This window comes from Mustelus asterias, chromosome 3 (genome assembly GCF_964213995.1).
Source record: "Mustelus asterias chromosome 3, sMusAst1.hap1.1, whole genome shotgun sequence".
NCBI classification, from domain to species: Eukaryota; Metazoa; Chordata; class Chondrichthyes; order Carcharhiniformes; family Triakidae; genus Mustelus; species Mustelus asterias.
Window position 1 is genome coordinate 116686901 of NC_135803.1, and position 15186 is coordinate 116702086.

Genomic DNA, 15186 nt, shown 5'->3' on the forward strand with positions numbered 1-15186 from the left:
TTCTGCTAACCTCTGTTGTAAGAAATGGATGGGGTGCAGGAGGAATCAGTTCATATGTATTGTACAGATGAGTCAGTGTATTATTGCACAACTAAATAGGAATTTATATGGTTAACAATATAAGTATGGGGACTAACAATTGTAAGGACAAACTTTGATTAACAAACAAAAGTATTTGCATTGTAGCTTGCATATCTGGCCTAGTGCCACTGTTAGCAGCTATACAATCAAAATGAAATCTCTTCAACCTGAAGGTACCTGTGGTACCTAAATTCTGGCAACCCAGGCCCTAGACTTTTCCATCCCACAAGCTCATGCAATTCAAACTTACTCGCACATGTGTTTCTTATTTGGTGGTTTGTCCAGCCTGAAACTTGTCGGCCTGGAAAGAGCTGTTTATTTTTTTCGCAAGATTGCCATTTTGGTAGATAAATTCTATTTCAGAATTCTGAGCAAGATGTGTAAAAAAAAAAGTGACTTGGATCATGGATTTAAACTGTAACTGCCAACCTTCATGATACCCAGTCCACAAAGACAAAAATGTGGGAATCCCTGGTCTAATTAACTTCCTTCAAAACCATTCTTGGATGTGCGAGAATATATCCGCATTTAAAATGGTGGTTGACCTCTGGATAAAATATTACCTCAATACAACAGTTAAAAAGAAATAGCTTGCATTTACATAGCACAATTCATATGCTGAGGATGTCTCCAAATGTTTTCAAAGCTTTGTCATAGTTTACACACACAAAGCTTTCTCTGAAAGCAATGAGATTTTTTTCGTGGGACATGGGCATCGCTGGCTGGTCAGTATTTATTGCTCATCCCTAGTTTCCCGAGGGCATAGAACATAGAAAAGCTACAGCACAAACAGGCCCTTCGGCCCACAAGTTGCACCGAACACGTCCCTACCTACTGGGCTTACCTATAACCCTCTATCTTACTAACTTCCATGAACTTATCCAAAAGTCCCTTAAAAGACCCTATCGAATCCGCCTCCACCACCACTACCGGCAGCCGATTCCACGCACCCACCACCCTCTGAGTGAAAAACTTACTCCTAACATCTCCTCTGTACCTACTGCCCAGCACCCTAAACCTGTGACCTCTTGTGGCAACCATTTCAGCCCTGGGTAAAAGCCTCTGAGAATCCACTCTATCAATACCTCACAACATTTTATACACCTCTATCAGGTCACCTCTCATCCTTCGCTTCTCCAAGGAGAAAAGACCTAGCTCTCTCAACCTATTCTCATAAGGCATGCCACCTAATCCAGGCAACATCCTTGTAAATCTCCTCTGCACCTTTCTATGGCTTCCACATCCTTTCTGTAATGAGGCGACCAGAACTGGGCACAGTACTCCAGGTGGGGTCTGGCCAGGGTCCTATACAGCTGCAGCATTATCTCCCGATTTCTAAACTCAATTCCTCTCTTGATGAAGGCCAGTATTCCATACGCCTTCTTAACCACAGCCTCTACCTGCGACGCTGCTTTGAGCGTCCTATGAACCCGGACCCCAAGATCCTTCTGATCTTCCACACTGCCAAGCGTCTTACCCGTAATATTATATTCTTTCATCCTATTCGACCTGCGAAAATGAACCACCACACACTTATCTGGGTTGAAGTCCATCTGCCACTTCTCCGCCCAGTCTTGCATCTTATCTATGTCTTGTTGCAACTGCTGACATCCCTCTACACTATCCACAACACCTCCAACCTTTGTGTCATCAGCAAACTTGCCAACCCATCCTTCCACTTCCTCATCCAGGTCATTTATAAAAATCACAAAGAGCAAGGGTCCCAGAACAGATCCCTGGGGCACTCCACTGGTGACCGGCCTCCAAGCTGAAAAAGACCCATCTACAACCACTCTTTGCCTTCTGTGGGCAAGCCAGTTCTGAATCCACAAGGCAATGTCCCCTTGTATCCCATGCCCCTTCACTTTCTCAATGAGCCTTACATGGGGCATCTTATCAAACGCCTTGCTGAAATCCATATAAACTACATCTACCACTCTTCCCTCGTCTATGTGTCTGGTTACATCTTCAAAAAATTCAATTAGGCTCGTAAGGCATGATCTGCCTTGGACAAAGCCGTGCTGGCTATTTCTGATCATACTATTCCTCTCCAGATGTTCATAAATCCTGCCTCTCAGGATCTTCTCCATCAACTTACCAACCACTGAGGTTAGACTCACTGGTCTATAATTTCCCAGGCTATCTCTTCTCCCTTTCTTGAATAATGGAACCACATCCGCAATCCTCCAATCCTCCGGAACCTCTCCCATCTCCATTGATGACGCAAAGATCATCGCCAGAGGCTCAGCAATCTCTTCCCTCGCCTCCCACAGTAACCTGGGGTACATCCCATCCGGTCCTGGTGATTTATCTAACTTGATGCTTTTCAAAAGCTCCAACGCATCCTCTTTCCTAATGTCCACATGCTCAATCTTCTCAGTCCACTGCAAGTCTGCACTGCAACTACCAAGATCCTTTTCCACTGTGAATACTGAAGTAAAGTATTCATTGAGTACCTCTGCTATTTCTACCGGTTCTATACAGACTTTCCCACCGTCACATTTGATAGGTCCTACTACTTCACATCTTATCTTCTTGCTCTTAACATACTTGTAGAATGCCTTGGGGTTTTCCTTTATCCTGTCTGCCAAGGCCTTCTCATGACTCCTTCTTGCTCTTCTAATTTCCCTCTTAAATTCCTTCCTACTAGTCGTATACTCTTCTAGATTTCTAACATTACCTAGCGCCCTGAACCTTTTGTAGGCTTTTCTTTTCTTCTTGACTAAATTCATTACAGCTTTCGTGCACCCTGTTTCCTGTAACCTACCATAACTCCCCTGTCTCATTGGAACGTTGCTGTGCAGAGCGCCAGACAAATTTTCCTTGAAAATTTGCCACATTTCTTCTGTACATTTCCCTCAGAAAACCTCCTTCCAATTTATGCCTCTAATTTCCTGCCTAATAGCCTCATAATTGCTCTTACTCCAAATAAACACTTTCCTAGCTTGACTGATCCTATCTCTCTGCAATGCTCATGTAAAGGAGATAGAGTGAGTTATGATCACTATCCCCAAAATGCTCTCCCACTGAGAGATCTGACACCTGCCCAGGTTCATTCCCTAATACCAAATCAAGTACAGCCTCTCCTCTTGTAGGCTTATCCACATACTGTGTCAGGAAGTCCTCCTGAACACATCTAACAAACTCCTCCCCATCTAAACCCATTACCCTTCCAATCGATATTTGGGAAATTAAAATCTCCCATCACGACCACTCTGTTATTATCACATCTCTCCAGGATCTGCTTCCCAATCTGCTCCTCCACATCCCTGCTACTATTGGGCGGCCTATAGAAAACACCCAGTAAAGTTATTGACCCCTTCCTGTTGCGAACCGCCACCCACAGAGATTCTGTCGACAATCCCTCTGTGGTGTCCATCTTTTCTACAGCCATGACACTATCCCTGATCAACAGTGCCACTCCCCCACCTCTTTTGCCTCCTTCCCTGTCCCTCCTGAAACATCTGAAACCTGGCACTTGAAGTATCCAGTCCTGTCCCTGAGATAACCAAGTCTCTGTAATGGCCACCACATCACACTTCCAAGTCATGATCCACGCTCTAAGCGCATCCATTTTGTTCAGTACACTCCTTGCGTTAAAATAAACACATCTCAACCCTTCGGTCTGAGCGCTCCCCTTCTCCATCACCTGCGTATTCTCCCTCTCACACTGTCTACAAGCCCCTTTTATTTTTAAGCTAACCTCCTCTCTCCCAGTAACCTCATTTTGATTCCCACCCCCCAACCATTCTAGTTTAAACACTCCCCAGTAGCCTTAGCAAACCTTCCCGCCAGGATATTGGTCCCCCTGGGATTTAAGTGAAACCCATCCTTTTTGTATAGGTCGCACCTGCCCCTAAAGAGATCCCAATGATCCAGGAACCTGAATCCCTGACCCCTGCTCCAATCCCTCAGCCACGCATTTATCCTCCACCATATTCCGTTCTTTCCCTCACTGTCTCGTGGCACAGGCAGCAATCCTGAGATTACTACCTTTGCGTTCCTTCTTCTTAACTCCCTACCTAACTTCCTATATTCTCCTTTCATAACCCCTTCCCCTTTCCTGCCTATGTCAGTGGTACCAGTATGCACCACGACCTCTGGCTCCTCTCCCTCCCACTTCAGGATTTCTTGGATACGGTCAGAAACATCCCTGATCCCGGCACCAGGGAGGCAAACCACCATCAGCGTTTCTCGACTTCCTCCACAAAAACGCCTGTCTGACCCCCTCACTGTAGAGTCCCCTATCACCACTGCCTTCCTCCTCCTTTCCTTACCCTTCTGTGCTACAAGGCCGGACTCCGCGCCGGAGGCACGACCACTGCTGCTTCCACCAGGTGGGCTGTCCACCCCAACAGTACTCAAACAAGAGTACTTGTTTTTAAGGGGCACAACCACTGGGGTACTCTCTACCCCCTGACTTTTCCCTTTCTTGACTGTGACCCACTTGCCTGCTTCTTGTGGCCCCGGTGTGACCACCTGCCGATAACTCCTATCTATCACCTCCTCGTTTTCCCTGACCAGACAAATGAGGCAGTTGAGAGTCAACCACATTGCTGTGGCTCTGGAGTTGCACGTAGGCCAGACCGGATAAGGACAGCAGATTTCCTTACCTAAACGACATTAGTGAACCAGGTGGCTTTTTCTGACAATCGACAATGGTTATCAGCAGATTCTTGATTCCAGATATTTTTATTTAATTCAAATTCCACTCTCTGCCGTGATGGGATTCGAATTACATTACCAGATAAATGACCAGATTATCTGAGTTGGGGGTTGGGGGGGGGTGGGGGGGTGGTTGCAGGAGAACACTACTACCTTTAAATAGTGTCAGAGATAATTTATGGTAAGAGGGCAATCGTTCTATTCCTTAATGTCTCATCCAACAGAGCAGCATGCAGTGCTTTGTTAAAGCTTCAGTCTGGAATACATGCTCAAACTTCTGGAGTGCTTAAACCCAATACCTTTTGACTGTGGTAAGAGGAGTACCACTGAGCCAAAACTGACTCCTAACATTACGCTGATTGTCCTGAGATGTGCACAATAGCCTTTTTAATGTTTATAGAGTATTACTTCGACATTGCACTTGTCTGATCAATATTCATTTGCTGTTAATAATGCAGTGCTACTGAGTAAAGCAAGACTATTGAGAGTCTGAGATTCCATTAACTAGGGCCGGTATGCTGAAACAACCTTGGTACATACCTGTTTGTAATGTTTCGTCTGACTAAATGAGTCAAAAATTGTTCTCTTTGGGAATTCTTTAATTAGAAAAGCTTTCATTCCAGTGGACTTGCTGATGAGTAAATCTGCATAAATTGATTTTCTGGCCAATCCAGTTTTATACTCATTCTGCAGGTCTCTCATCTTCGTCAGGGGAACAGTTACGACTAAAGTTCTGGTAGAAGTGACTGTGCTTGAGGTGGGGGTTATTACAAGGCTGACTCATTGTTTGTTTAGAGGTTGAGTGCTAACCTGTTTCTGCGTGGCTGTGGGGACATGGCACACGTCTAGCGAAACGAAAGCAGAGCTTTCACTCTTCTATTTATTTTTGTATCCTTTCAACTATTTTGATTCAAGAACTTTTAAGAGGGCGCTAAATGACTGGGTTTCATGTGTGAAAAGGATTGTGCATAGGAGCAGGAGTAGGCCATTCCAACCATCTAGCCTGCTCTGCCAATCAGATAGATCATGGCTGATCATCTACCTCAACTCCACTTTCCTGCACTATCCCCTTATCCCTTCATGCCATTAGTATCTCTTGTTTAATACAAGGGCCGAAAATTTCCATCCTCATTCGGGGCTGGGATTTTCCTGTGCCATTGAGAGTGAACGGAGTTTTGGCTGGAATGCCAAATTTTCCATTCTCACTCGCATTGTGTCCCGCCATAGACGGGACCAGGGAATCCTGCCCAATGTATGTACTTTTCTCAATTAGTTTCTTAATTAATTCCGCCATTGGGCCATTGAATGTTAAAATACTGATGTTGAGGAACATAAATGAAAGCTGTAAGCCATACAACATTAAACATAGGTTTATTGCCCCAGATGTATCTGCTTTCCAATCTAAAGTAAACAGAAATAACCCGAATTGAAAGTGACAAAGAAAATCAAAGCAAGCCTTTTATTTAAAAAATTGTGAAAATATTGGCTGCCATATTTATAAAAATTAAGAATTTTCCTTCAAAATTTTAAATTGAACAAAATGACTTTGCATTCTTCAAAAACTGCCTCCAGATTTTCTAGCAGAAGAAGCTAAATTGAGTCAAATCTGCAAAAAGTGCATTTATACGATGCATTTCTTCCTGATGATTTTAGAAGGCTTGAATAGAAGGCAGAACAAGACTAAAAGATGCAAAAGGATGGGGAGTACTTGTTTTTATATGATGCTTTTCACATCCGCAGCATGCCAAATATTTCTCAGTTAATTAAGTACATAAAGTGCAATATGTCTATTATAATGTTGAGAAATGTGGCAGCAAGGCCCCACAAACAATAGAAAGGTAAATGACCAGATAATCAGTTTGTGATAATGGTTGAGGACACTGGGTAACCTCCCAACTCCTCTTTGGAAAAGATCCAATGACTTAGTTCCTTCACCTGACAGAGCAGAAGGAGTCTCAGTTTGACATCTCATCTGAAAGGTGACTCTTCCAACAATGCAGCACGTCCTCACTACCTTCGTGAAGTTTCAGCCTAGACTATGTGCTGAAGACTTGAACTCACAAATTTCCGATTTGGGTAGGGATGCCACCAATGAGCCACATCTACCATTATGGGTGGGATTTTCTATCCCCCTCCCCACTGCGGTATGTTTCATGGTGGCAGAGGCAGCCCATCATTGAGCATAGGTGGGATGTTTTGATCCTGCCATGTCAACAGGGTTTCCTGTTGTTTGCATCCTCTGCTGCGGTGGTGGGGGGGTGGTGCTGTCGGCAGGACCAGAAGATCTCACCTTGTATCACAAGATTACATACATAATAGATGAGCTACTTTGAACAGGCTCCGAAGAGCCAAATAGCTGTTACAAATGTCCCCCCAGCTCCCACCCCCCACTCTCTATGCTGATTGACATTATGGGATATAGAGTTGTCAATTTTGCATGTTTTCCTTGAACCTGTGACTTCTATAGTTTGCAAAATTCTCTTGCATTTATTTTTTTAAAAGGGTAAATCGTCTCGGTGAGTGTCTATGCTCACTGTAAACTTAATGCTCACTGGCAGGGATGTACTGGGCATTGGAAAATTTCCCAAGTGTTGACCTGAATGGTTCTCCAAACCAAGCTCTAGCAAGTCAGGTAGCATCTGTAATTTAAAAGAAAATGTTTGAAGAATAGCCCTTTATCAGATGCAGATTGCGGAGTGTTCTGATTTGGGATCTTGAGAGGGAAGGATGGAAATAAACAGGTGTTAATTGCATAGGCTTGTATAGGACATTCGACACATGCCAGTGTTTATACTCCACTCGAGTCTCTTCCCACCTTTCCTCATCTAAATCTACCAACAAGCCTAAGGGTGAGACAGTGGTTAGCACTGCTGCCTCACAATTATGGCCTTGGGTGACTGTGTGGAGTTTGCCTGTTCTCTGTGTGTCTGCATGGGTTTCCTCCAGGTGCTCCGGTTTCCTCCCACAATCCAAAGATGTGCAGGTTAGGTGGATTGGCCATAGTAAATTGTCTTTTGTGTCCAGAGATGTGTAGGTTAGATGTATTAACCATGGTAAATGTATGGGGCTACAGGGATAGGGCGGGGGAGAGGGTCTGGGTAAGATACTCGTTGTGCATTCTCGATTGGCCTCCTTCTGCACTGTAGGGATTCTGTGAACATAACCATTTATTCCCTTCTCCCACATATACTTGTCCAGCTCCCTCTTAAACACAATTTGTTTGGCTCTTCAAATGCCTCTCTGAAATGGCCGAGCAAGACACTCAGTTCAAGGGCAATTAGGGATGGGAAGCAAATGCTAGCCTTGCCAGCAGTACCCAAGTCCCATGAAAGAATAATTTAGAATAAAATCTAAACTCACTTCAACCACTCCCTGTAGTAGTGAATTCCATATTTTCACCACTCTTTGGGTAAAGGCAGCTGAAGCAAGAAATGCCTGGCAATGAGTCGGTAGTGTTATAACTTGGAGAGCCTTGACATAAGGGTTTGGAAATCTTTGCATTTCACTCCAGGTAACCCCCACGTTAATGTTGTAAAGTGGCTGTGGCTGGATAAAGCATCAGGAAGCTTACCAGTCAGTGCTGCATAGAGATGTATTAGGTCCCCATTGTGCCTTTGAACATGCCACTCTGAGATCTGCAAACCATGGCTGTGTCAATCTGTGCCTAAGCACTCTGGGGTTGATGGGTTGAATTTTTCGGTGGAGGCTGAAGTCCTGCTGTTGGGGGGGAAAAAGCAGGAGCCAAACCCTCCCCAGCGGTGGCATGTTGCCCGGCCTGCAGTGGTCACTTAACAGGGTGCCAACAGAAGTGAGGACAGCAGCCCAATCAGAGGGCCAGCAACTCAGCAATGTCACCATTAATGTTAGCCATTGCTGAGGCCACATCACTTGGAAGCTTGCATCTCAATGCTGAGACACTCTCAAAGCCATGCAAGTTTCTTTGGGGGAACCAGTGCCGGGGTGGTTATTGAAGTAGTGGCACCATGGGCAGCCATTGCTGGCGGGTGGGTGAGGTGAGAGTTGAGTCCAGCTCCTCTATGGGGCATCCATTTCCCTGGGGAACACTCTGGGAGGCTGTCATGATTTACCTGGCAGCCTCTCCATGCGCTGACAGGCCCTCCCAATGCGGGCTATATGGTGGCAGGATATGGGGAGATGTTGGGCTTCCCTCTTGACACCAACACTTGTCGTATTGTCAGCATTCCTACCTCATCTGCAGTGGGCTGGAAAAGTTCAGCCTGATGTGTGGGATGTCCACCTACAGGTTCAGAGTACACATTCCATACCAGACAATCAGTTGGCTAAACTAAAAATATGTATGGAAATATGCTAAAATGCAGTTTAAAACTGATCCATATTATGTGCAACTGACAAGCAACGTGTTGCTTGAATTGATTATTTCAAAAATAAAATTTCAGATGTCATCATCATGGAACTTGGTTCTAATCAGAAGGTCAAGCATATGTCAGCTTTCTCATCTGTTTGTTGTCTCGGTATGTTCCCAGCAGTTCTGACTCCTTTATCAGTGAATCTTGTTGCCTCTTTGACAAACGGTAGGCATATTGACGTAGCTGCAAAGAAAGTAATAATTAAACTGGTGTTCTACCGCGCATCCTGCAGAACCAGTTTGGCTGGTTTTGTTGCAGACAGCTGACTTGAAATGGCACCACCTTGAAAGTGCCTCAAGTAAGAATTTTTTGAATGCAGGCATTGAACAAGGTAAAGCATTCCAGTGGGAGCTGGGAGTTCTGTAAATTTTTTGCTGTGACAGTTGCAATGTTGCTACTGGAATAGCCTCTTAAAACCTCCAATTGTTTCTCTTGTTAAGATGCTAGAAAAGTGAATGATCTCGGGTGAATTCCTTTCCCCTTAGTTTGCTTCATGCTAAATAGTTGCAAGGGGTGGATTCTGAGAGGTAACTTTATTTTTAAAAAAAAGTAGATGACGATGTTGGCATGAAGAGGTGGTGGGAGGAGTAAAATGTACGAAGGCTTGAAACCCGCTTAGAGGAAGCTGAAACCTAGCCTAAAGATGCAGTACAAGGAAGGTTCCTATAGTTTTAAGCACAGGCAACGAGTGGTTCTTAAGAGCCTTGTGACGAGGAAGCATGAACACGAAAATATATGTTGCACTTCACCCTTTGTAACTGGTGAGTTGATTTGCAAGAGTACAAATAAACTTTTATTAATGGCTGTGGTGCCTCGGGCTTTTTGTGTAGTCTATCGTGTGTTTTCAATTTTAGTGTCAACATTTTGTATCAGGAAGTAATAGGGAGCTGCTACATCCAGAAATGAAGCAAAGATTTAAAAGGTTGTCTGTGACTTGGCTACATGTACCTTAAATCACCAGGTTGGAAGCTCTCTTCCCTTCAGAGTTCATTTTGTTACTTTTAAGGTTTCACAAAGCATCTTTTTAAAAAATATCCAACCAAGGATTTTGTAAGGTAAGCCACTTCGTAAAGCAATTGAGTGGTTAACGAGTGGAACACACATTGCCAATTTAAATGGTAACTAGACCACTGCAGGAGTGAATTGGCAAAGTGTGTTGACAATGAAGCACCTTTAAAGAAAAGATATTAACAGTTAGGAAAAGGAAGTCATTGTACATGCTCTATCTTTACAGTAACACAGAGAATTTATTGAATGGAGAGTTATGATAATGATGGTCAGTTCTATTTTAGGACTTCCAGTCTTCATATATTTTAAATGCTACACCCTTTTTCACCGTGACCATTCACATGTACATTTATTTGCTGAGATTGTTATAGCAGGTTATAACTCATACCTGCTGTTCTGCTTGTGTTTAGCTATTCCAGTGGAAACAGCTTGAAAATTTATACTTCCGTGAAAAGAAATTTGCGGTTGAAGTTCATGATCCTCGTAGGTAAGTTGTTTTCTTTGATAGCATAACTTGAAAATTGCCTTTTAGTTACTGAATGTGTTGCGACAGGTTTTAACAAATGATATTTTAATGTAGGTTTTCTTACAAGTGTGTTTGCAGAATCTAACATGCTATGTTCAAGCAATTAAGAAATATTTTTTGAACAATTAACCGTTTTGAAATTGAGGATTAATGTGGATTAATGAGAATTATCTAAAATTTGATTTTACTTCATCAGCTTGAGAGCTATTAACCTACAGCAATATCATTTTTAAAATGTATTTTTAGCTAGTTTATTGCATTTTTTACACTAATAGTTGCTGTTGTTCCTTTTATATCCCTCTTCGTTGACAAACATTGGCTCCCTGTCCCCAACACATTAAATTCAATGCATCCTTGTGCTTACCTTTAAATCCCTCCATGGCGCTGCCCTACCCTTTTTCTTTTCTTACCTCCAGCTGTGTGTCTATGCCCCACCCCTGGAATTCTGTTTCTCTCTAACTCTACCCTTTTTGTGTGTTTCCCCCCCTTCCTTACCTCCACCACTGAGGGAAGGCTGCACTGTTGGAGGCGCTGTCTTTCCAAGGCCATGGGAATCTCATCAAGTGGACATGAAAGATTCCGCAGCATTACTTTGAAGAGTAGAAGGGAAGTTCTCCCTCCTATTCTGGCTGCAATTCATCACTCTACCAACAACACTAGAACAGAATTGACCAATATTACATTGCTGTTTGGAGAAACCTTGCTGTTCCTGCATTGGCTGCAACATTCCTACATTATAACAGTACTTCAAAAAAAAGTACTTAATTAGCTGTAAAGTTTTTCGGACATCCTGATGTTGTTAAAAGTGCTCTATGAATTGACCTTTTATGATCTCTATAGCCATTTTAGCGCACTCTTCCTGGAAAAGCCTCCTCAAAATATAATCTTCATATCAGGCTTTTGGGATGTTCTTTATTTTAAAGGCACTATCTAGATGACAATGGATGAATATTTGCTCTGCCGCATCAGAATTGGTGTCTTAATTGTTCATGAGCACAACATTCTCAACCTCTTAAGTTCCATTGACTTCAGTTCATCTAAAACTCTCGCATTTTATCCTGCATCGAGTTCCATTTGCCTCTGTCACATGCACTCATTGCCCTAGGTTGGTTCCCTGCCCTCCAACTGCTCAACTTTAAAATTCTTCTCCAAGTGCTTAATATTTATTACGGTCTTATCTTTCTTCATTTTAACCTCCTACAACCATTCTCTAAATTCCCCAGTCCTCTTATCTGCTGCTTGAGGCACCCAGCCCTCCTCTGCTTCCATTCACTGCACCAACTGGTGGCTTTACCTCCAGCTGCCTGTGTACCATTCTTAAAATTAACTTCCCTCTTTTTTTCCCTTGAATATGAAGTCTATGATCAATTTGTTTGTGGCTTGGAGTCAATTTTTCTTGGGTCTCAATGAAGTATCTTCGGATATTTTCTCCATTAAAAGCATTTTATAAATGTTAGCTGTTGCCTCTGATAGCAGAAAGGAAACGAGCTCTATAATTGTTACATGCATTTGAAAAAAAATGAGTCTGTATTAATTCACTGGGAACATGTGTGCACCTGAAGATAATGGTGGAGGACACTACCTATAAGATGGCGCCAGAGTGTGGTGACTCCTTGCGAGCTGTGCCCAGCATACCCTCAAATTCTACCTTTTACTCTCATTCTATGCTTTTAAAACTTTATTCTCTATGACTGTAACACTACATTCAGCACCCTCTCCTTTCCTTTTCTATGTACGGTATGTTTTGTCTGTATAGTGTGCAAGAAACAATACTTTTCACTGTAAACTAACACATGTGACGATAATAAATCAAATCTGCTTCTACTGAGAAATTCTCAGCAAAATTTAACACATTTCCCATGGATTGGATGAATTTTCAGAGCAAATTATTTTTGTAAAAGCATGTGTTAGCTTTAGAAATGATAGTTCTAGTATGGAGCTACTTGTGTGAGCTTTAATAATTGTTTTCATCTGTATTTTAATGGTATATTAACTTCCTTTTTAAATTTTATTTTTATGCTGCCTAAGCAGCTGCAATCTGTTTTCTACATTCCATTTCTATTGCCAGATTTACTTCTGGGGAGAGTAGCATAACAAATGCTCCTATTTACTGGCTTCTGGCCAGTTTAAGCCCAACTCCTGAAGAAATTAATAAATTTCAGGAAAATGTGATTTATTCAACCATTATTGGAGTGGGTTGGGGGTGGGAGGAAATAAAAGCAAACAAGGAGTTTTAATTGTTTGCATTCTACGTCTGTGTTTTTGAGCACTTCATGACCTGTAGGTATGTTAAATATTTCACAAAGGTTGCGTTGGTCATGTGTTAAGATGGTTGATAATTCCGTTTCTGGCTTGATGGTGGCTGGCGCAAGTTCATCTGGAATGCTGCCTGTTTCAGTGCAGTGAGTGAAAGGACAGGAGTCCTACTGATAGCCTTCTGCCCAACAATTCAAAGTGGCATTAGCTTGCAAGCATCCATTTGTCCACTATCAGTCCCAACTACAGATAGAGAAAATCCAGTGAAATACATATATGTATCCTTCATGCTCTTAAAAATGACAAAGACTTGTTAATGTGCTCCAAGTGTCAATTCATATATTGTAGCTTTAGGAGACTACATACAATTTGAATCAATTCCGAATAATATTGTAGAATGTCGGCACTGGTGGTTGCTTGCTCCTTTTGTTTATATTTTTAAAACAGCTGTTTGGATGAAAAAAAATGCTCACAAAAGGGGGCACAGCTGGTGCATTTTCCTGAAATCCAGGTCTAAAATTTCATAAGTCTTGATCACTGGCCCAGCATTAGCCCTTCACCTAACCTGTGAAAGCACAGTTTGTGTCATTTGGTCCTTGAAATAACATTGAAAGCAGCTAGGGAGAAGACCATGGTCCAGGCCATCTGGTCCTTTCAGTTGGCGGAGGAGTTGTTAACAGCATAAGAGAAATCTAATTGGTTTATCAAAATAAAAGATGCATTTCAGTCATTTTCAGAACAATGGAAAACATGCAATTAATTCCAGCACTTCACTTTCCAAATGTCTAATTGAAGGCTACGGTCTCAACTGCCATTCTCTAAATTGTCACCACTGTTTGTCCAATTATCTAAAGACATTAAGACTTGCATTTATTTAGAGCCGTTCTCAATGTTAGATATTTCCAGATACTTTGCAGTCCTTTTGAAGTGTAGTCACTGTTGTAGCATTGGAAATGCAGCAGCCAATTTGCATGGAATCCTTTGCATCCATCTTAGAAGGAAGATAGTTCCCCAGTTTAACATCTCATCCAAAAGACTCCCAGCAGTGCAGCACTCCCTCAGTACTCCAGGGAACCATCAGTCTAGGTTTTAGTCTCTGCAGTGTGTCTTGAACACACAATCTGCAACTCGGGGTGAAGAGTGCTACCAACGGAGCCGTGGTTGACACATGAGCAGACTTTTCCCCCAACTTAGTATTGGGAAGACCATAGTCTTCATTCCCTGACACAAACACCATTCCCCTAACCACTAACTCCAACCATCTCTGTGACAACTGTCTGAGACTGAATGGGACTATCACAAGCTTGGTATCATGATTAAGCCTAAGATAAACTCCCAATCTCACATCCACACCTGTCTCAGCTCTTCTGCTGCCGAAACCCAAATTCATGCCTTTGTTACCTCTACCTAGTATTCTAATGCTGCCAAACCTCCCATCTTCCACCTTCCATTTAAGATCATCCAAAACTCTGTTGCTTACATCCTAATTTACATTTAAGTCCTGTTCACTCATTATCCTGTCCTCACTGATCTGCATTGGCTCCAAGTTAAGCCACACCTCAGTTTTAACATTTTCATCCTTGTTTTCAAATCCTTCTATGCCCATGCCCTCCGTAATCTCCTTCAGCCTTACAACCATCTGAGATAGAAGCGTGCCTCCAACTCTGGCCTCTTGAGCAGTCCCATTTTAATCATTCTGTCATTGATGACTGAGCCTTCAACTGCCAAGGGCCTAATCTCTGAAATTCCTTCCCCCGTGGGGTGGCACGGTGGCACAATGGTTAACACTGCTGCCCCACAGTGCCAGAGACCCGAGTTCGATTCCCGGCTTGGGTCACTGTCTGTGTGGAATTTGCGCCGCCTTCTCATGTCTGCATGGGTTTCCTCTGGGTGCTCCAGTTTCCTCCCACAGTCCAAAGATGTGCGGGTTAGGTGGATTGGCCATGCTAAATTGACCCTAGTTTCAGGGGGACTAGTTGGGGGTTATAGGGACTATGGTTGGTGTAGACTCGATGGGCCGAATGGCCTCCTTTCTGCACTGTAGGGATACTACCTCTGCCTCTTTATCCCTCCTTTTTTTAAGATGATCCTTAAAGCTGACCTCTTTGCCAAAGTTTTTGACCTTCTGCCCTCATGTCAGCTTAAGTGTCTCTCTTTTATTTGGATAAAGCTCTTGTGAACATTTTAACCACGTTAAAAGCGCTTGATAACTATTTGTTGTCGCTATGGATCTCCATTTGTCATTTGGGTTTGTTGTACTAA

General features: G+C 42.9%; 1 protein-coding gene across 3 annotated transcripts in view; it reads left to right on the top strand.

Moving 5' to 3' along the window:
* LOC144491533 (FERM domain-containing protein 4B-like) overlaps positions 1-15186 on the top strand; it is a 325659-nt gene that overhangs the window by 282455 nt on the left and 28018 nt on the right. For all 3 annotated transcript variants that reach the window (XM_078209468.1, XM_078209467.1, XM_078209469.1), the window contains one exon: positions 10553-10629. In XM_078209468.1, coding sequence (XP_078065594.1) covers positions 10553-10629 — 77 coding nt within the window. The remainder of the gene's footprint in view (positions 1-10552; positions 10630-15186) is intronic.